The sequence below is a fragment of the Heloderma suspectum genome, chromosome 2, assembly GCF_057233095.1.
Source record: "Heloderma suspectum isolate Gila_16-S chromosome 2, 16-S_ref, whole genome shotgun sequence".
Lineage (NCBI taxonomy): Eukaryota > Metazoa > Chordata > Lepidosauria > Squamata > Helodermatidae > Heloderma > Heloderma suspectum.
In genome coordinates this window covers 169091964-169112118 of record NC_139459.1, presented here as the reverse complement: position 1 = coordinate 169112118, position 20155 = coordinate 169091964, and the positions used below count along the sequence as shown (strand labels likewise).

The following is a 20155-nucleotide window of genomic DNA, read 5'->3' as shown; positions in this document are numbered from 1 at the left end:
GGCAGTAGACAAGTCAGAAGTAGGCAACCTCATACCCTCCAGATGTTTTGGAACACGACTCCCTAGCCACCATGGCCAATGAACAGGAGTTCTGGGAGTTGTAGTCCAAAACATATGGAGGGCACCAGGTTGCCTACCCCCAAGATAGGTCATAGTTCAGTGGTGAATTGCTGGCCACTTTCTGTCACCTGGTCCTTGAAGGTTGCTGGGATTTGTGCAAAGACTGCTAAATTAAGCACTGATCCAGAAATGCACTTCCAGTGTTCTCAAGCAAGAGGGCATACTTGGGCTCCTTTAACACAGATTAGCTATGCTTTAGCTAAGTTTGAGTGAGAATTTTGCTCAGTTCAGTTGATTTGCAGATTTCTTCTTAAATGGGATGGAAAACGTTGAAATAAAGAATGAACATAGGAGAAAGCAAAACTAAGAGGTTCATCCACCTAGGCCTACCTTTGTATGCTTAGCCCTTAAATGCCTGGGTTTGAGTCCCATGGTATTTAACCATGGCTGTGGTGCTGAATTAGGGTTACCACCTCTTTTTTTTCTGGCAGGCTCTTTATGTTTAACAGCTCTATGGCAGGCAGGTACAACATCTTCCTCTCCATGCTGGGAGTAGCTGTACCTATTGAATTTGGCCAGTGCAGATGGGTGAGAATTTCGTTGGGTTCGTTTTTTTTATAAGAACTTAACCAAAATTTACAAATGTCTTCATAAACGAGATTGAAAGAATGTAGGATTTAAACAAATTGGGAGGAAGTAAAACTGACATATTTCTCCATCCGTAGCCTTAACTAGTTATGCCTTAACAGTGTGTTTAATTGTTTGTTTATAAAATATAGCCTGCTTTTCTATTGCATATAGCAGTGCCCAGGAATGTAAGCACTCATGCTTCCTAGGTTTACAGCACAATGGTGGACAACTAGGATTCTAGTTTTAAAAAAAATAAGGCATGCAAGACTGAAATCCCCTACCCCTGGTGTAAATAATACCACAAGGATTGCAAGCATTCAGAGATAGATGTTCAGAGTTTCCACTATAACCATGTAATTGAAGAGTAACCTGAAAAAGTGAACAAGGGACTAAGTTAAAATACCTGTCATTGCCCTGAGTTCACAATAGCTCTGAATTCACAATAGTAGGGCAGGAAAGTTCAACAGATCATTTTATTTTCTTACTTATTCATTTAAAATATTATACCCCGCCTTTCCACTAAAAGGTGCTCAGGGCTGCCTACAAGATAAGAAGCCAATTAAAGCAACAATAACATGTAGGTCAAAACTGTGAAACCAGGGCCAGCCTAAGGTGTTTTGATATCTGAAGCAGAAAACCACAGCAGGCAAGGCTAGCTCAGCCACAAGAGTTTCTTGGGTAGCAAACTTTGCTGGCGCATCGCCTGGAATATAATAAGTAACAGACAATTTTTCACTCTTTAGCAATAGCCAGAACTTTCCGCTTGAGCCTATCACCTCACCCTTGCTCATGGTAGGACCAGATCTTCCCAAAGCAACCCTACATGCCAATGAGGCTTAAGTAATTGTCTTTGCCCAATGCCACCCAAATATTCCTGATCAACATTATCCAGCATTAAACCTCCCCCTTTATTTCTTACCCAAAGAGAGAAGAGCCTCAACCAATGTGTGTGTTCCCCTCTGCACACTGCAGATGTGCCAGGAATGGATGAGTCCACTTGCCCCAGCAGCCCTACGTGGGTAGAGGGAACACTGCAAGTGCTTCGCTGCATGGCCAAGGGAAACCCCAAGCCATCTGTGGCTTGTACCAAAGATGGCCGCGCTTACAACGTGGAAAAGGAAGAGCGAGTCAACCGGAGCCATACCGGCATCTATAACTGCACTGCCACCAATGAGCTTGGGTCCAGCACTAAAATAGTCACCATCCGTGTGGAATGTAAGTGACATTTTTGTGTCATTGTATACGAGGCAAGAGAGGATGGTGTCCCAGCTAGTTAATCTGTTCAGGTATCCAGTGATAAGAGCTCTGAACTTAGCACATGAACATGTCAGATGCAACAGCTTGTCATATCCTGACCTCAAGCAGAAGCCCAGAAAGGGCAATGGGGCTGTAGCTCAGTGGTAGAGCAGCTGCTTTGCCTGTAGAAGGTCCCAGGTTCTATCCCTGGCATCTCCAGGTAGGGCTAGGAAAGAATCCTGCCTGAAACTCTGGAGAGCCATGGCTGCCAGTCAGTGTCAACAATACTAGGCTAGATGGACCCAGGGTCTGACTCAGTACAAGGCAGCTTTCTTTGTACCTACGTTCCTAGCTCCAAGTGAGCAACATGGACCTACAAAAGCTGGAGGCTGACCGAGGCCTGTAACTCCCTTGGTCCAAACTACCTGTCCTGGGCTTGCCACCCACTCCTCTCTGAGGGGTGCAGCTTCTTCTAAAGACAGTTCCCTGGCCTGGAGGCAAGTGCTTCTGTGCCTCTTGGTGGCTTCTTGCCTGGCTCGTTCCCAGTGCCGCTGTGAGTGGGAGGTGCTTGGCTCATAGGAATTGGGCTCAGTGGGGAATGGTCTACAGGAGGCATGGCTCAGCGTCTGCAGGTTCACACTTGTCAACCTCAGGTTCAGTATCTGAAACCTGGTTGTGTCCTCCAGTTGACAGTACGGTGGCCACAGATACATCCAGCTCATCCTCCTCCATCTCTGAGCCTTGCCTCTTGCTCAAGGCCAAAGCCAGGGCCTGACACATCCTTAATTATGAAGACCCCAGAGTAACCTGAGCTGCTTTGTGGCATATTTGAGTTTCCTCAGCTATCGCTTAATGCATTGTCCCATCTCCTCTCTGTTGCAGATGGGCCTCAGCTGGGTGAGTTCGACTGCCCAAGTAACCAAACATGGCTGGAAGGGAGCCTACAGAATCTCAGTTGCCAAGCTGATGGCGTTCCAGTGCCGGAGGTCTCCTGCACGAAAGATGGCAAAGCGTATGATGCCAGAAGGGTGCAGAACGTCACACAAAGCCATGCCGGTGTTTACCACTGTAATGCTACCAACGCACATGGGTCAAGCAGCAAGACGGTCGCAATCAGGGTGGAGTGTAAGTGCAACTTGCACATTACATGCAGGACATGTGAGCTGATGCTGAAGAAATAAAACATTTATTATTTTTTTTAAAGGAAGAAGAAGAAACTAGGCACAAGCCTGGTTTCTGCAACATGTGCAGATGAGTCCAAACTTTAATCCTGTGGATTTTAATGGGGCTTAAGATATATAGTATCTCTCCACAAAATTTGCAGCTCAATAATGTACCTAGGATTGGAGTGTTAAAAACAGACTGAGTTCCCACCAGAAACTTCCTAGGTGTCGGAAATTAATTCCTTTTGCACTGAAGAGGCCAATGTGTCTTCAGTGGGAATTGTCAGGAAGTTTCTCTGGCTCCCCAGCTCTGGATAACTGTGATTCACATGAGACCTATGTTTGCACACAGCATTTCCATTGCAAAATCAGTGTCTATATCTTTTTTATCTTCTAGATGAGCCTGAAATGGACAATTCCAGCTGTCCCCAGAATTGGATGTGGACAGTGGGGGAAGAGCAAATTTTTACCTGCTTTGCCTGGGGAAGCCCAGAGCCGACTGTTGAGTGCACTAAAGATGGTGTAACTTATAGCCCTGGGATTCTCCAGATTGTCACTAGAGAATACGCCGGCATCTATACCTGCACAGCCACAAATATGCATGGCTCCAGCACCAGGGCTGTGAGCATCCAAGTAGAATGTAAGTGAGCACTGACTGGGGGGCCACATTGGCAGGTTTTTGACTGCCTGGTTGTTTAGGGCCGACCCAAAACAACTGATATCATTTTGTGTTCTTTTTTGTGCCTCTCATTTTAGGGCACAATCCTGATTCTATCTAAACACGCATAGGATTGCATCCTTGGTTGATTTTTGGCTCAGTTCTAATGATATGATGGAATGATAATAGGTAGGGAGGTTTATAGCATTCTGGGGCAGAACTGTGAGGTACACTAGAAAACTGAGACCCTGTTTTGGTTTGAGCTCTGTCTCAAAGGAATGTGATGAGCTACTTTTTATCTGCAGTCTGAATTCAGCTGAATGACCAACTGGCACTCCCCCCCCCCCCCCCGGTAGATGAGGGAGCCTGTAATCACAGACAGCCAACTCCATATATGAAGTTCTGAGTATGCAGAATGGATAGCTATTACCTAGCCCTGTGATTTTCAAATTTTCTAGCTGAAGGAAAACTGTCAACATTTGCCAGGGAAGCACCAGTGCACCACACATTGCAGAAGATTCTAGGGTGCATAATCAGTTAACAAGGGGTGCAGGCCAGGTTGGTTAGTCTCACTGTTGATCTGCTGAAACAAGAGGGCACCCAGGGAACTCTCTCAAAACTTCCCTGTGGCTGCATGTTGCAAGAGAAGATCAAGCTGTCCACCATGTTTGATCTTCTCACTGAGGAACCCGTGATAAGCTTCCCCCCAGGAGCACTTTTGAAAAACACTGGCCTCGCTTTTTGCAAAATGTCATGCTCTCTCTTGATGTTTTAGATAAGCCAGAACTGGATGAATCTAGATGTCCAAGTAACTGGACCTCGGTGGAAGGGGCACTGCCCACCTTCGCCTGTAAAGCTAAGGGGGTTCCGCCTCCAGAGGTTGTATGCATCAAGGATGACATGTCATACCACCTTAGCCAGGGACAAGGGATCCTGATCCACAATGGAACCTTCTGGTGTAATGCTACAAACCGGCATGGGACTGTGGCCAAGGCAGTCAAGGTTGCAGTTGAAAGTCAGTGGTGGCTACGGTCTGGAGCAGCAACCTATTGAACCTTGTCAAGCCCTTATTCTAACCAATGCTAAGGGGACTGGTCCGAGGTCTTTGGTTAGTCTAAGTAATGTTCTTTTACTCTGGGAGCCAAGTTTCTCTGATGCCCTTAGTTAGGGGTAGATGGTTTGTGTCAGGGTGGAAACTGAGCCAATAGAACCCCAGAGCAGTTCTGATTCTGAGGAGGATCAGCAATCCGTGGGAGAGGAGCCAGCTCATCCCTCACAGGCACAGCAGCTGGCAGAGATTCCTCCTGCCGGCATTCCTGAGATAGATAGTGATCCTAGCAGTGAGAAAGTGTGGGAATGGGGCTTGATAGACGCTCGATGCAGACGCAGGGAACGATGAGCGATGGAGGGCGTGGAAAGGAGGCGTAGCGCCCATTTGGCGCGCAAGCAACGGTCACCTCCCATGGACCTAAGGGAAAGAGGGAGGATCTTTCCCTAGCCCATAACTTCAGGGTCTTCAAGTGACTCTCCTTCAAACGGGGACCAACTGCCTACCCGGAGCATAGGCTACTCTGCTGTTCCTTGCTTAGTCGCTGGTGATAGCATCTGAAAGGTCATTAAGTTGTAAAAGGATTAAAGCCTTGAAACGAATCCTTTCGTCTGTGTCTTGAGTTGGCTATTGGAGTAGACTGAAAGAGGCCACTAGGGCACTCCTGACAGTTTGCCCATTATGCTGGGTGAGGGGGAGAGGCAGAACCTTGTAGTCTGGGAGATTTCCCAGGTTTTGAGGCAGTTCAAGGGGAAAGTGTTTGCTTGAGTGGCTTTTAAAAACTTTTTTTACCTGCTGAATCCAAATCTGGCTGTACCTAAGCAATACCTTGTCAGGAATGGCTCAGGATTTCATGGCCACCATGTCAGCCATGGGCCTGTCTCATATAATATCTGGTCCAACACACGTGGCAGGGCACACTTTGGTTCTGGTTTTCTTTACTGGATTGGTAGAAAATGATCTGTGGATGGGGGAGCCGGTTGTGACTCCATTGGCCTGGTCAGATCATTATCTGATCAGTTTTGACCTTCAGGCTACCTGTAACCGCTGCAGGGGTTAGGGACCAGGTTTGATGGTCTGCTGCTGGAGGCTGATGAATTCAGATGAATTTCTAAGGTCTTGTGGGGATTTTCCTGCAGGTTTAGCTGGCAGTCCTGCTGAGGCCCTGGTCTTCGCTTGGAACGAGGGGAGGACCTGGGCTATTGCCTCGACCCGTCATAGAACTGTGTCAGCTCCTTGGTATTCTGAGGAGCTCAGGGCGATGAAATGACCGTGTTGATGGTTAGAGTGCAAATGGCGGGAGACTTGTAACGAATATGATAGAACACAGGCAAGAATCCATTTGCAATCTTATTCTGTGGCAGTGATAGAGGCGAAGGAACCTTACTTCCCCACCATCATTACAACTGCTCAATGTCAGCCAATGGAGCTTTTTCAGCTGGTTAAAGGCCTCTTGAGTGTAGGCTTTAGAGTACAACAACTTGAACCCCCAAAGGCCCAATTTGCTAGACATTTTGCAGATGCTATTGCTCGTATTTGTGCTGAATTGGATGCCATTGTTTTGACAGAGTCTGAAATGGATGGGGCTAGTGCACCATCTAGTCATGTTAGGGATACCTTTCAACTTGTACAACCTGAGGATCTGGACTAACTGCTTGAAAGACTGAGGCCTACTACTTACACCTTAGATCTTTGTCCATCCTAGCTTGTGAAATCTGCCAGAGCTGCACTGAGTATCTGGATGTCCAAGGTGGTCTATGCCTCCTTGAGGGATGGTGAGGTTCCAGCAGCTTTGAAGGAAGCAGTGGTGAGGCCCTTGCTGAAGAAACCAGATCTCGATCTTATGGTTTCAGATAACTACCCACCCTGTATCAAATTTGCTATTCTTGGGCAAGATGCTGGAGCATGTGGTGGCCTTGCAGCTTCAGGCAGTGTTGGAGGATTCTGATTTTTTAGATCCATTCCAATCAGGTTCCAGGCCTGGCTATGGGATGGAACCAGCCTTGGTGAGGGGAGTGCAAGTTGGACCTCTCAGCAGCTTTCGATATCATCAACCATGGTATTCTTCTGGATTGTTTTGGGGTTGGGAGGCATGATTTTAAAGTGCTTCTAGTCCTTCCTGGAAGAGCAGTCTTAGAAGGTGGTGCTGAGGGACATTTGTTCCACCCCATGGCCATTAGCCTGTGGGGTGCCACAAGATTCCATCCTGTCCCCTGTATTTTTTAATGTCTACATGAAACTGCTGGGGGAAGTCATCTGGAGGTTTGGGCCGAAGTGTCATCAGTATGTGGATGATACTCAACTTTATCTCTCATTTCCATCTACACATCCTAGGGAGGCTGTGGAACTCTTGAACCAGTGTCTGGAGGCTATTTTGTGGTGAATGAGGGTGAACAAGCTGAGAATTAAGACAAAATGGAGGTACTGTAGGTTGGGAAAAGATCTGGAATTAGGAGTGAGCAGTGAAGTGGCCAGGTTTGCAGATGACACCAGATTATTTAGGGTGGTTAAAACAAAAAGGGATTGTGAAGAGCTCCGAAAGGATCTCTCCCTGGGAGAATGGGCATCTAAATGGCAAATGCAGTTCAGTGTAAGCAAGCATAAAGTGATGCACGTTGGGGCAAAAAATCCCAACTTCAAATATAGCCGGATGGGATCTGAGCTAGCAGTGACTGACTAGGAAAGAGATCTTGGGGTTGTGATGGACAGCTCAATGATGAAGATGTCAACCCAGTGTGCAGTGGCTGTAAAAAAGGCAAACTCCATGTTAGGCATAATTAGAAAAGGAATTGAGAATAAATCTGCCAACATCATACTGCCCCTATACAAATCTATGGTGCGACCACACTTGGAATACTGTGTTCAGTTCTGGTCACCACACCTAAAAAAAGATATTGTAGAGCTGGAAAAGGTGCAGAAAAGGGCGATTAAAATGATCAGGGGGCTGGAGCATCTCCCCTATGAGAGAAGGTTACAACAGCTGGGATTGTTTAGCTTGGAAAAAAGGAGGGTAAGGCGAGACATGAGAGAGGTCTACAGAATTATGCATGGTGTGGAGAATGTGGATAGGGAGACATTTTTCTCCCTCCCCCCAAATACTAGAACCCGGGGTCATCCTATGTAGCTGATTGGTGGGAGATTCAGGATAGATTAAAGGAAGGACTCCTTCACTCAGCGCATAGTTAAACTATGGAATTCGCCACCACAGGAAGTAGTGATAGCCACCAGTTTGGATGGCTTTAAAGGGGGCTTGGACAAATTCCTGGAGGAAAAGGCTATCCATGGCTACTAGTCCTACTGCCTCTATGCTGCGTCCAGTAATCAGAGGCACCAGTTGCTGGGGAACATGGGTGGGAGGGTGTTGTTGCGCTCATGCCCTGCTTGTGGGTTCCTGGTCAACAGCTGGTTGGCCACTGTGTGAACAGAATGCTGGACTAGATGGACCCTTGGTCTGATCCAGCAGGGCTCTTCTTATGTTCTTATGAAACCAACTACCCTGGATGGAGGTTTACAACTGGGCTTAGATGGGGTTGCACTCCCCCTAAAAGACCAAGTATGTAGTCTAGGAGTCCTCCTGGCATCTGCACTAACTGGGTGCTCAGTTAAAGGACTGCTCAGAGAACAGCTCAGGTGGCTGTTGTGTCCAGAAGTGTGTTTTACCAGCTTAGGGCCACAGCTGACATACCAGCCTATCCAGAGAGGATGGACCTTGCCTCAGTTATCCATACACTGGTGACATCCAGGATAGAATACTGTAATGTGCTTTATGTGGGGCTGCCTTTGAAGACAGCATGGAAACTTCAGCTGGTGCAGAATGTGGCTGCCCAAGTGTTGGTGGTAGGGATGTCAGAGAATTTCTCCACAAATCTCGGGGAGGCATTCGGCTGGCATTCGGCCCCCCGAAATTGGTGGAGAAATGGTCTGCCCCCCCGCCCTCCCCCGGGACGGGACTTACCTTGTGTGAATGTCCCTGGCGGCTCTGGCGGCTCTGGCGGCTCTGGCGACGGTTTGGCGGCGGCTGTGGCGGCCGGTCTTCTGACCGGCTGCCACCGCCGCCATTTCCAAGTTAAACAAAACAAAACAAAACGTGATAGGCTACGTAAAGATTTACGTAGCCTATCACGGCTAGATTTTTAAAGAACACCGTGATAGGCTACATAAATGTTTACGTAGCCTATCACGGCTGAGTGAAAAACAACAACAACAACCGCGCGTATGCATGGCGGCGCCCATGAGCGCCGCTATTTGCGTTCCTTATTTTTTGGCACGTGTAGTCTACGTAAACATTTACGTAGACTACGGCGAAAATAAGGGGAACGCAAATAGCGTTCCCCTTATTTTCGCTGTAGTCTACGTAAATGTTTACGTAGACTACACGTGCCAAAATAAGGAACGCAAATGGCGGCGCCCATGGGCGCCGCCATTTGCATACGCGCAGGTTTTTGTTTTTTTTCCCACTCAGTCGTGATAGGCTACGTAAACATTTACGTAGCCTATCACGGCTGACTGCAGGGACGCAAACGGCGGCGGCTACGGCCGCTGCCATTTGCGTCCCAGCAGGACAGGATTCGTGGCCGGAGGGATGGGGTGCCTCCCCCCCGGCCAGAATTTTGGGGGGGGAGGGATGGGGTGCCTCCCCCCCCGGCCAGAATTTCGGGGGGGAGGGACGGGGCGCCTCCCCCCCCGGCCAGAATTTTTGGGGGAGGGACGGAGCACCTCCCCCCCACCGCGAATCAACTTTCGGGTTCAGGTAAGTGACTTTCGTACATCCCTAGTTGGTGGGAGCAAGGGGTCAGTTCATACATTGCCTCTACTGTGCCAGCTGCACTGGTTACCAGTGTGTTTCCGAGCCCAATAAAGTACCGATTTTGACCTTTAAAGCCTTAAACAGTGTGGGACCAAATTAATTGAACGACTGCCTTCATCCATATCAGGCTGCCTGCACTTTAAGAACAGAAACAGAGGTCCTTCTCACTTGCCCACCTTTGAGGGCAGTTAGGTGGGCAAGTAGTTGAGAGAGGGCCTTTTCTTCAGTGGCCCCTCACCTCTGGAATGGGTTGCTGTTGAAGATCTGTCAGGTCCCAACATTGTGGGCTTTTAGGAAGGCTCTGAAAACCTGCTTGTTTTCTCTGTGTGTATCAGCCAAGCCTAAGATGGACGAGACCAGCTGCCCAAGCAACCAGACCTGGCTGGAAGGGACTTTGCAGTCACTGGCCTGTGAAGCAAATGGAACTCCCACCCCGCTTGTCTTGTGCATCAAAGAGGGAGCCACTGAGGAGTTCTACGGAGAGCGGAATGTCAGCAGGAATGACTCTGGCATCTACCAATGCAAGGCCACGAATGGCCACGGGACCGAGAGGTGGAGGGTGAATGTGCAAGTGGAATGTGAGTCATCAGTTTAAACACAGCCCTTACTCAAAATGTCCAGGGGCATCTATGCCTGACAGCGGGTGGGGTAGCAGTGGTGACTCTCTTTATCCACAAGCATCCCTATAATCCCCTGGTTGGCAATTATTGGGCTGGCCATGATGGAATGATGGGAAGATGAAGGGGTGGGAGAGCAAGCCCCCTCACCAAGTGGTTTGCTGGTAATAGAGGCCCCCTCACACACACACATTCGACCCTCTTCCTATTAGTAAAGTGTGTGCAAGAGGGATGTACAACCCTCCCAAAAAGGCAAGAAGTGGCAAATTTAGAAATAATCACAATAATTTAAATAGAAATATAACCCTTCTCACCATAGTGGGGAAGACTGTGACTGGGTAGCCAAAGTGTCTGCCCAGTCTGCTGTCCAGGGCCAGATCTACACCTTGTGTCATATTCATATGATCCCATCATGGTGAAGCTATATCCGTCTTGCGCATTTATACCTCACACACAGTGACATCTGTTGTGGTATTTTGGATAATACAGAATAAAAACCAGGAAATAATGCTAGAAAATCGGTCCCAGGGCATGGTCTGAAGGCACATGAGGCAGCCACCTTGCTAAGTGGGTCTGGGTCTGGTCAGTGCTTGGAGGGGAGACCACCTGGGAACTTCATGTAGCCATCTTGAGTTCCATGATGGAAGAATGGTGGGATATAAATACAAGAAATAATAATAAGAAATAATAATAATATATGGAATGCGTAATGTGCCCCAACAGTTATCAGTGCACTTCAGTGCTGATAAAAACCTCTAGTGTAGATTTAACCCAGGTGCAAATTGTTGATGGGCAACTTCAAGGCCCTTCCTTCCTCTCCCTTCTTACAGTTCTTTCTCTTTAAACTGGACTTGGACTGGTCAGCCTTTCAAACAGAGGAATGCCTTCAAACAGAGGATTGTCCTCTGACATCTCTCCTTCTCCTTCTCCTTCTCCTTCTCCTTCTCCTTCTTCATTTCAGCCCTGATATATTGGAATGCCCTTTCGTGAGAGGTGTGTTTGACCCTCTGTTGTCCTTTTAGAGGCAACCTAAGATTCCCCACCCCCACCCCCACTCTGCCTTTGAAGGCTAAATTATTGCTGCTTCTGATCTGCTGCACTTGTGCTTGTTTTGTTGTTGTTGTTCAGTCGTTAAGTCGTGTCCGACTCTTCGTGACCCCATGGACCATAGCACGCCAGGCCTTCCTGTCCTCCGCTCCCTCCCGGAGTGTGCTCAAGTCCATATTCATTGCATCAGTGATGCTATCTAGCCTCTGCCGTCCCCTTCTCCTTTTGCCTTCAATCTTTCCCAGCATCAGGGTCTTTTCCAGGGAGTTTTCACATTAGGTGGCCAAAATATTTGAGCTTCAGCTTCAGTATCTGTCCTTCCAATGAGCACTCAGGGTTGATTTCCTTTAGGATGGATGATTTGACCTCCTTAAAGTCCAGGGGACTCGTAAGAGTCTTCTCCAACACCACAGTTCGAAAGCATCAATTCTTCGGCGCTCAGCCTTCCTTACAGTCCAGCTCTCACAGCCATACGTTACTACTGGGAAGACCATAGCTTTGATTATATGGACCTTTGTCGGCAAGGTGATGTCTCTGCTTCTTACTATGCTGTCTAGGTGTGCCATAGCTTTCTTCCCAAGGAGCAAGCGTCTTTTAATTTCATGGCTACTGTCACTGTCTGCCGTGATCTTGGAGCCCAAGAAAATAAAATCTGTCACTGCTTCCATTTCTTCCCCTTCTATATGCCAGGAAGTGATGGGGCCAGATGCCATGATCTTATTTTGTTTTTAGCTAGTTTTAAATGGATATATTCTCAAACCTTTTTGTACACCCCTTTGAAATTCATGGAAAAGCAGTGCATCTTAAACAAATGTTTCCAGGCCTTCTCTGCCTGGCAAGTATTGCCCCCAGTACCTCCAACCATGCATGTGTGTTTCCCTGTTTTCTTCCTGACACTCTAGCATATTGTTTAGCAGTCAAGTCTTACTATTAAAATTGTATGTACTGGAGGGAGGACAGGGCAATGCCATTGTTAGGAACACCACCCTGATGATGGTGGCACTCAGGCATGGGAGTAGCTTTGTTCTGCATGGGCTGCTAGGCAGCATTTTGATTTAGCAATATGTCACGTGGTGCTGGGGCTTGGAATGATGCAAACAGGTATGAGGCAAAGGAGATGGCTAGAGTAATAGCGCCTGAAATCACAAAGAAAGCATTCTTGTGTTGTCCCCTGCCCCCTCTTCTTCCTAGTTCTAATAGGAAGAGGCAGTTGGTAGGTTTCCAAAGGTTGCACCAGTGAATTAAACCCAGGGGGATTAACTTCCCCTCCTTCTGAATTTCCAGTGATATATTTCTCCTGACCAGGCTGGAAGGCTAAGAAGGAAGAGTTAGAGTGATCAGTTCAGATACATCTTGTTTCCCTTGTAACTCCTTGAGCTCAGCTAACTAGCAGCAGTGAAATACCACAGTAATGAAGAGGCAGATACAGCTTGGGTTTTCTGGGTGAACTGGAGCCACCCCTTTCTTCCACTTTTGTTTCCAGACAGGCCTGTTATCTCTGGTCTGGCTGTCAGTGCTTCTTTACCCATCAGAAGGGGAGAAAACGTCAGCATCACCTGCCAGGCGGATGGGTCCCCAGCTGCCAGCTATACTTGGAGAGTGCCTCAGGCCTCCAACCTCAACTATGTCAGCAACAACAGCACAGTGACCATTGTCGGTGCAGATGGGCAGAACAGTGGTGTGTACCAGTGCACAGCTAGAAACAAACATGGGCAGCAGCACAGCCAGGTGGAAATCCAGGTGGAAGGTAAGGCCACAAAGTGGAAAGGGTTTGAAATATACTCCTGCAATTGCACCTTGGGTGCTAAGATAACGAAGTCTAGAGCAGGGGTGTTTCTAGATGGAGGGGTCCTAGTGCTATCAATCAAAAGGCACTGTGTAGCTATTTTATCTTTTCCTCCTTAAACAGATTTTCCGCAGTAAGAAAAAAGGTTGAAGAAGTGGTGGGAAAACACAGGGGGGGGGGGGTCCAAGTGGAAGATGTGGGTAGACTTCAAGCTTTCAGGATCTACTTTGTTTATTTCCTGGAACCCTGAGAACCATTAGCTGGAGCCATGTGCAAAATCGTAGCTTTAAAAAAAGGGCAGACTAAGAATTAAGGAATGAAGCACCCCTGACTGCATTCAGCTAGGAATTTGTTTTCAGTACTGAACTCACAGTCCTTACACACAAAAATCCACTCCTGGTTTTCCTCCAAGCATTCTTAATTTTAACAGCGAAATTTGGGGCGGGCGAGGATGAGGGAGCTGTTGCTATGGTTAAACAATTATGAGTCAGACATCCTTGGAGGTCTACTGCAAATCACCCAAAGGTCTACCAATAGATACCACTCTAGTTTCTGCCCACCCCTGGGCTAGACCAGCCACCATAGCTGAGTGTTGGCAAAAGAACAGGCCAGTCAAGGACATGGTGAGCGGTGTCTGCTTGACAGACCTGTATCAAGGAAACTTTACATCCATACCGAGGGAAACTAGATGTTACACAGCAGATGCCTTCTCCCATCATTCTTCTTTTTTTAATGGAACGCAGTCATAGAAGGCTGGTCCCCTCGAATTTGCAATGGTATGGTAGAGATGTGGGGAGAGGGACTGCTTAACCTTTTTATTTGTTCAAAATCACACACATCCCCTAGTTCAGTGTGGTGTAGTAGCTAGAGTTGGGAGATCCAGGTTCTAGTCCCCACTCAGCCACGGAAGCTCACTGGGTGACTTTGGGCCAGTCGCAAACTCTCAACCCAACCTACCTCACAGGTCTGCTGTTGTGAGGATAAAATGGGGGAGGAGGAGGACTATGTACGCTGCCTTGAGTTCCTTGGAGGATTTATTTATTTAAAACAAACAAACAAACAAATAAAGGGTTTATTTATTTATTTAATAATAAATGTCATAAATAAATAAATTCAGGGCTGGAGAACCTGTGGCCCTCAGATCAGGGATGTATGAGAATTTCATTTTTGCTCGCAAAACATGCAAGGGCAGCCCATTCAAAGCTCCAAACGTGAGCACAAGCATGTGTCCGCCAAAAATATTCACAAATTGTTGAACATGCCCTTGCGTTCATCTTGTTCCCAATTCCCAGTTTGATTTGTGCAAATATCCTAATTTGTGCAGATTCCCTCTGTAGACTGAATCAGCCCCACTTTAGCCAGTGGAGGAAAGCTGCACAAATTAGGAAAATGACATAGATTTGGGGAAATTTGTGCAAATTTCCTGTTCGATCACTGCTCGATTTGCGTAATTTTCCTGTTTGTGCAAAGTGAGTAGCAATTGCAAACACAAACAGGAATCAGGCTGCTTTTCATTAAAAATATTTTTTCCAGTCATACAGAGACTGTGGGTGCTCCCAGGAAGAGAGGTCCTAGCAGTACCCATCAAAAGGCATTGTGCAACTATTCCATCCTTATCGGATTTTTTGCAGAAAGAATCAAGGATGCAAGAAGTGGTAGAAAAACATAGGAGGGCTAAAAATGGAAGATGACAACATCTGGACACACACATACTCTGTAAAATTCCATGAATGAGGGCAGGGCAATTGCATCGCCTGAAAGCATCCTTTCCAACACTTCTGTCATCTAGTTAGAATAAATTATGCAAATGCAACAATCCAATTAAAACTGTAACATTTATGCAAATTTTGTTCTGCTCCATTCTGAAGCTTCTGCAGACTTTGGAAACGTTTAGCAAAGAATGTTGGGAGCGGGACGAAGAAGAAGAGAGGTAACAGAGGGGCAGTTGGAGTATATGGGGAGGAGAAGAATATGACTGGTTCCAGCACACTGGAAGCCCAGAAGCAGGACACAAAGACAGCATTCTTCTCCTGTTGTTTGTCCTCCAGCACCCTGCCTCGGAGATTTCTTTATAGTGATAAATTAGCCTTCCCCAAGCTGGTGCCCTCTAGATGTTTTTGACCACAACTCCCAGCATTCCTGACCACTGGTCATGCTGGCTGGGGCTAATGGGAGTTGAAGTCCCAAACATTTGAAAGGCACCAGGTTGGGGAACGTTGATCTAAACCATTTGTCCAGATAAAACAGCTCATTTAAAACAAATTAATAAAGAGAGGCTTATTAAAGGTAAACTTTTCTCAGATGCAGGATGAAATTGAAAAAGGAACAAGATACCCTCATGCCAAATGCAGCCTGCCCCATGTGGGCTGACATGGCTTGCATTTAAATTTTTACTCAGGACCTAGTGAGGGTTGCTGAAAGCTTCCCTGGTTCTCATGCAAGAATTCCTTTTGTAGGGCAAAAAGCTGCTAACTATATGCTGTGTTCTGCTTCCTCCTTTGCAGATCATTGGCTGTATGTTATTGTTGTCATAGCAATTGCTGGTGCCACCATGTTGGTCCTAGGAGGAATGGCTGGGGTCATTTACTACCTCAAGTCCACAGCCTGTAAAAAAGGAGAGTATAATGTGCGCGATGCAGAGAACTCTACTGAAGCCACTTGTCTCAACCGGGAGAGGCCCTGCGATGGTGACATCTATGGTATACAGCTCACCAGGACCTGAGCAAGTCTGGGCAGGTACCTTTAGGCCTTGTCTCCCCAGGCAGAGAGGAATAAGTGAAAGCAAACTTTCTGTACAACCCTCCTATTTCTATCACCATCTCTGCCTCTGAAGGAAGGGTGTGTGAACCACACAGCCCTCTGCTTCGCTGTGGAATTTATTAACAGCTGATTGATGGGCACACTGTTGAGTGTTCTCAGGATGGAAGGCCAATTTTACAGCCAGGCACTCATAGCACTTGCCCAGATGAGTGTTAAAGCAGCCTTTCTCTGTCACACTTCGTCCAGGCTCTCTATTACTTCTGTAGTGGAAATGTGGGACTGCATTGGTCCTCGGAAATGTTACATCTGAGCAACTAACTGCTGTTCCGATATGGGATCGGTTTATACCTGTTAATGCCGGTTAACATATTATGGTTGCAACTTCAGTCACTCTGGAAAGTTACAGATGATAGGATGCCTTGCCAAAATGGGAAGTATCACCTCTGGACCACAAATCCTCATCTATGGAGCAGGACTTCATGCTTTCTAGGAGGACAAGACGAAGATTGTAATTTTTAAAAGAAATATTATGGAGGCAAGGAACCTTAATAGCACATTGAATAAATGCAATTATTAATTGATGGTTACACAGAAAGTTACTCTGAGAATTAGTCAAACTGGATTAAGATACCAAGGACACACGCTTAATCTGGATTAATATAATTTTGTTCTAGCTTGGCTTAACTATGATTCTAATTGAATTACACTGAACTGAATCAAGCCCATCACTTCCTGAAATAAGATACAATAGGAGATCAAGGTGAACCAAATTAATCCTGAACGTTCATGCCTTTCAACTTAGTTTGATTGGTTTGCCTATGAGACTGAAAAACTGAGGGGTGTCCTGAAGTCAACATCATCTCCCCACCCCTATACTTAAGCATGGCCAAGGAAGTGTGAATACATTTTGTGAAAGTGCCAAAATAGCCTCTAGCTGACTGTTAGCCTAGGTAACCAATTGCATATTTAAAAAGGGTCAGAAGGAAGGAAGTTTGAGGGCTTTGGGAGCCAGTAAGGCAGGGCCAGGGGCCAAATCCGGCCTTCCTGGGTCCCAATCTGGCCCTTGGCAGTTCTCCAGATGGCCACACCTCCTTGCCATGACCCCACCCCCTTCCCCCCAACAACCGATTGTTTGGTAGTTTCCAAATTTTCTGCAGTTTTTCCTCATTCTAAAAAGTTGAAATGCCTCTCCTAAGGCTTAGTTACTGTCAGAAATGGATCGTCCTTTCCCTTCACAATCAACACCACAGTGGACAAAGCTTCAGGCTAATACGACTTTATTTTGACTCTGAGACTGCCCCAGACCCTGAACAACTAATCAACAATCTCTAAGTGGAGGAGATGAACCAGAGGGTAGAGAAGTTGCTGGCAGTTTAGGTATGCTTGCTTCGCAGTGATGCCCCTCCCTTAGGGTGGCTCCCTCCTACGTTGGCTTCCAAGAGCAGCTATCTGAGTGGAGCAGCTGAGCCCTGCCCCTAACTTTTCCCACTTTGTTTTGTGACACGCCCCAGTGTCTCTCAAGTCATGCCCCTCTTCCTCCTCCTCGGAAACTTGAGTTTTCACAGTGGAGGGAAGGAAAGGGGCAAGGACTCAGCCTGGGCCATCTGTTTGTCAAGGCCTTCGGAGGAACCTCTCCCAGCATCAAGGCGCTCTAGGGAGGGTCCTTCCCCCATGCTTTGATCTAGCAACGCTGACTCAGAATCAGAGCTGTCAGACATCTGAAAGTGCTGGGACTCATCCCTGACAGTTACTGGCAATAATACCTTGAAGCCACGATATACTGGTATTTTTTGTATTTTTGGACCCACCACCTTAGTTTTTGGCTGCACTGTAATGCAGCTGCTGAGAGCTTTTCTAACACTGAATTTCACCCTTGGGCTGAAAGAAGTTCTCCATAGGGATGTTAGAGAATTCCGCCACTGATCCCAGGGAGGCTGAATTCCAGTGAATTCGGCCCCCCGGAATCCGTGGTGGAATGGAGCAACCCGCCCCACCACCCCATGAAAGCCCCACGAAATGGAGCCTACCGCTACGCCGGCCGCCATTTGCATCCCTGGCAAGCCGTGATAGGCTATGTAAGTATCTACATAGCCTATCACAGCTCAGGGCAGGGACGCAAATGGCGTAGCTGCTGCCATTTGCGTCCGTGTCTTTAGCTGTGATAGGCTACGTAAATATATACATAGCCTATCATGGCAAAAGACGGGCGCAAATGGTGTAGCGGCCGCCATTTGCGTCCGTGTCTTTAGCCGTGATAGGGTACGTATATATTTATGTAGCCTATCACGGCTAAAGACACGGACACAAATAGCGGCAGCTATGGTGGCCGCCATTTGTGCCCCTGTGCAGCCTAGCAGCCAGATATCCAGCTGTGGGCGGCCCTGGCCGGCGGCTCCGTGGAGTCGGCTGGGGAGGATTCCGGGGGGAGGGACGGAGTCCCCCCCACTGCGGATTGCCCGGCACGGAGCCAGGTAAGAGTTTCGTAAGATCCCTAGTTCTCCATCTCTGCAGTGAGGGAACCACAAATGAGTGGATGCAGGTCCATGGGATCCATCTCCTACTCTTTCAGTTAGAATTCCAGAACCTAGCACCCTCTAGATGTGTTGGACTACAACTCCCATCAGTCATGCTTATTGGGAATGATGGGGGTTGTAGTCCAACACATCTGGAGGGCGCCAGGTTGAGGGAGGCTAATTTAAAAGTTATGAACCCCGAAAGGACAGCTATATAAATGAAGCCTGAGAAAGCAACCAGTCCCCTCACTGGTGCTTTCATATTATAGTGGTAATACATAATGGGATCAAGGCCTCACCATGATCTGTTGCTCCAAATTACAAGGTCATGGTTTGTAGCAGATTAAGGTTCACAGCCACTGTGAACCTTCAGGGATGTAGATCTGTCGTTTGCCATTCCTGAAGTGATAATCGCATATTTGTTGTTGTGGACAAGTGTCCCAAGCAGATTACAAGTATGCGAATATTATCACAGTCATGAAAGAAAAGACAGTGGTGGCTTAATTGTAGGAGCTGTTGTAAGTTCAGTCAATTGTGCACATGTGGAACGCAATGAAGAGTCCAACCTGCATTCATGGATTCTGCTGCCTGAGCTTTGGAATGAGGAATGTGATGCCCACTTGTCAACTGCGCAACAGTGTGCTGCTGTCTGTGCTTTTGAATAGGAAAGACAATGGTCCGTCATGAAATGCACGCACACTTGTACACAATGCACCATGATGGAGTCAACCCCCCTTTGCAAAAATCACACCTGGGCTTTTAAGCAACTCCCATTCATTTCAATGGGGCTTATACAAGAAATCTAAAGGCACCTGATATGCAGCAACCTTGCTAAATGCTAAACAGGCCTAGTCTGGCCAGTGCCTGCCTGGATGGGAGGCTACAAGGGATCTCTGTGTGTGCCACCTGGAGTTCCTGAAGGAAAGGTGGGATGGGAAGCTATACTTCCAGGTGGGGGGTGCTTAAAGTGAACAGCTCACTTTTGAAATGCTTAGTTCCCTCTGACACATCTGCCTAGAAGTGACCCATGGGGAAGTCTGCAAGTGTCCCACTTTTGAAAATGAGACCTTCCTTGGGGTGCTTCCATTTAAAGATCAAACTAGGCATGAGGGCAGAAGCCATGGGTTTTATGTCCATCATGTTTATGTACAAAGCAGGGGTGGGGGTATAATTTTGCCATCAAGAGGGGTGTGTAGGTGAGGACAGTAAAATCCTCGCCCATCTTAATTGTCACGCCAACTTAACTGCCAGCCCCATGCTCTGTCATGCAAGCTTCTCCCCCTGCCCCCAGTTCACCTTTGATACTGGAAGCCAGCCAGCTAGAAAGGGACAAGAGCCTGGGGTGACAGACCAGGGGAGAAGACAGAGGGCTCAGTTCTTCTCACCTGCAGGCAGCTTTTGATGCAAACAGGTCCGAAGACACAGGAATAAGCAAACATGGGTGCTGCCATCATGTCTAGTTTGCCATTATCAGCAGCTTCCCACGCTGTTGATCAGCTCCGCCAGAAGCAAAGGAAGTGGGGTATAGTGGATACCTTGACAAAGCCAGCAGGTACCTTCTTACCTACACGTACAAGTCCAACCCTTCCTATGTTCCTCGGCTGCGAGGAAGGCAGCATGGCTTTTCTCCAGTATTGCTGCTGAAACAACTCAAATGCAAACCAGAGAATCAAATACAGGCAGCTTAGCTAACAGTCTTGCCCCTCCCATCATGGCAAGGTGAGCTGTCTTCTTTGATTTTTAAACATGCCATATGACTGGCCCTGCATTTAAATGCAAGACCATTAGTCTTTTAAGGAAACTATTAAGAGTGCAAAACTGCTCTGAGGA

At 47.3% G+C, this 20155-nt stretch overlaps 1 protein-coding gene across 1 annotated transcript in view; it reads left to right on the top strand.

Annotated features, from left to right (window-relative positions):
• ICAM5 (intercellular adhesion molecule 5) overlaps window positions 1-16398 on the top strand; it is a 32878-nt gene extending 16480 nt beyond the window's left edge. The window contains exons 6-11 of the mRNA XM_084835889.1: window positions 1663-1905; window positions 2809-3051; window positions 3487-3729; window positions 9938-10180; window positions 12750-13013; window positions 15557-16398. Of these exons, the coding sequence (XP_084692015.1) occupies window positions 1663-1905; window positions 2809-3051; window positions 3487-3729; window positions 9938-10180; window positions 12750-13013; window positions 15557-15774 (1454 nt within the window). The 3' untranslated portion in view covers window positions 15775-16398. The remainder of the gene's footprint in view (window positions 1-1662; window positions 1906-2808; window positions 3052-3486; window positions 3730-9937; window positions 10181-12749; window positions 13014-15556) is intronic.
• The last annotated feature ends 3757 nt before the right edge of the window (window positions 16399-20155 follow it).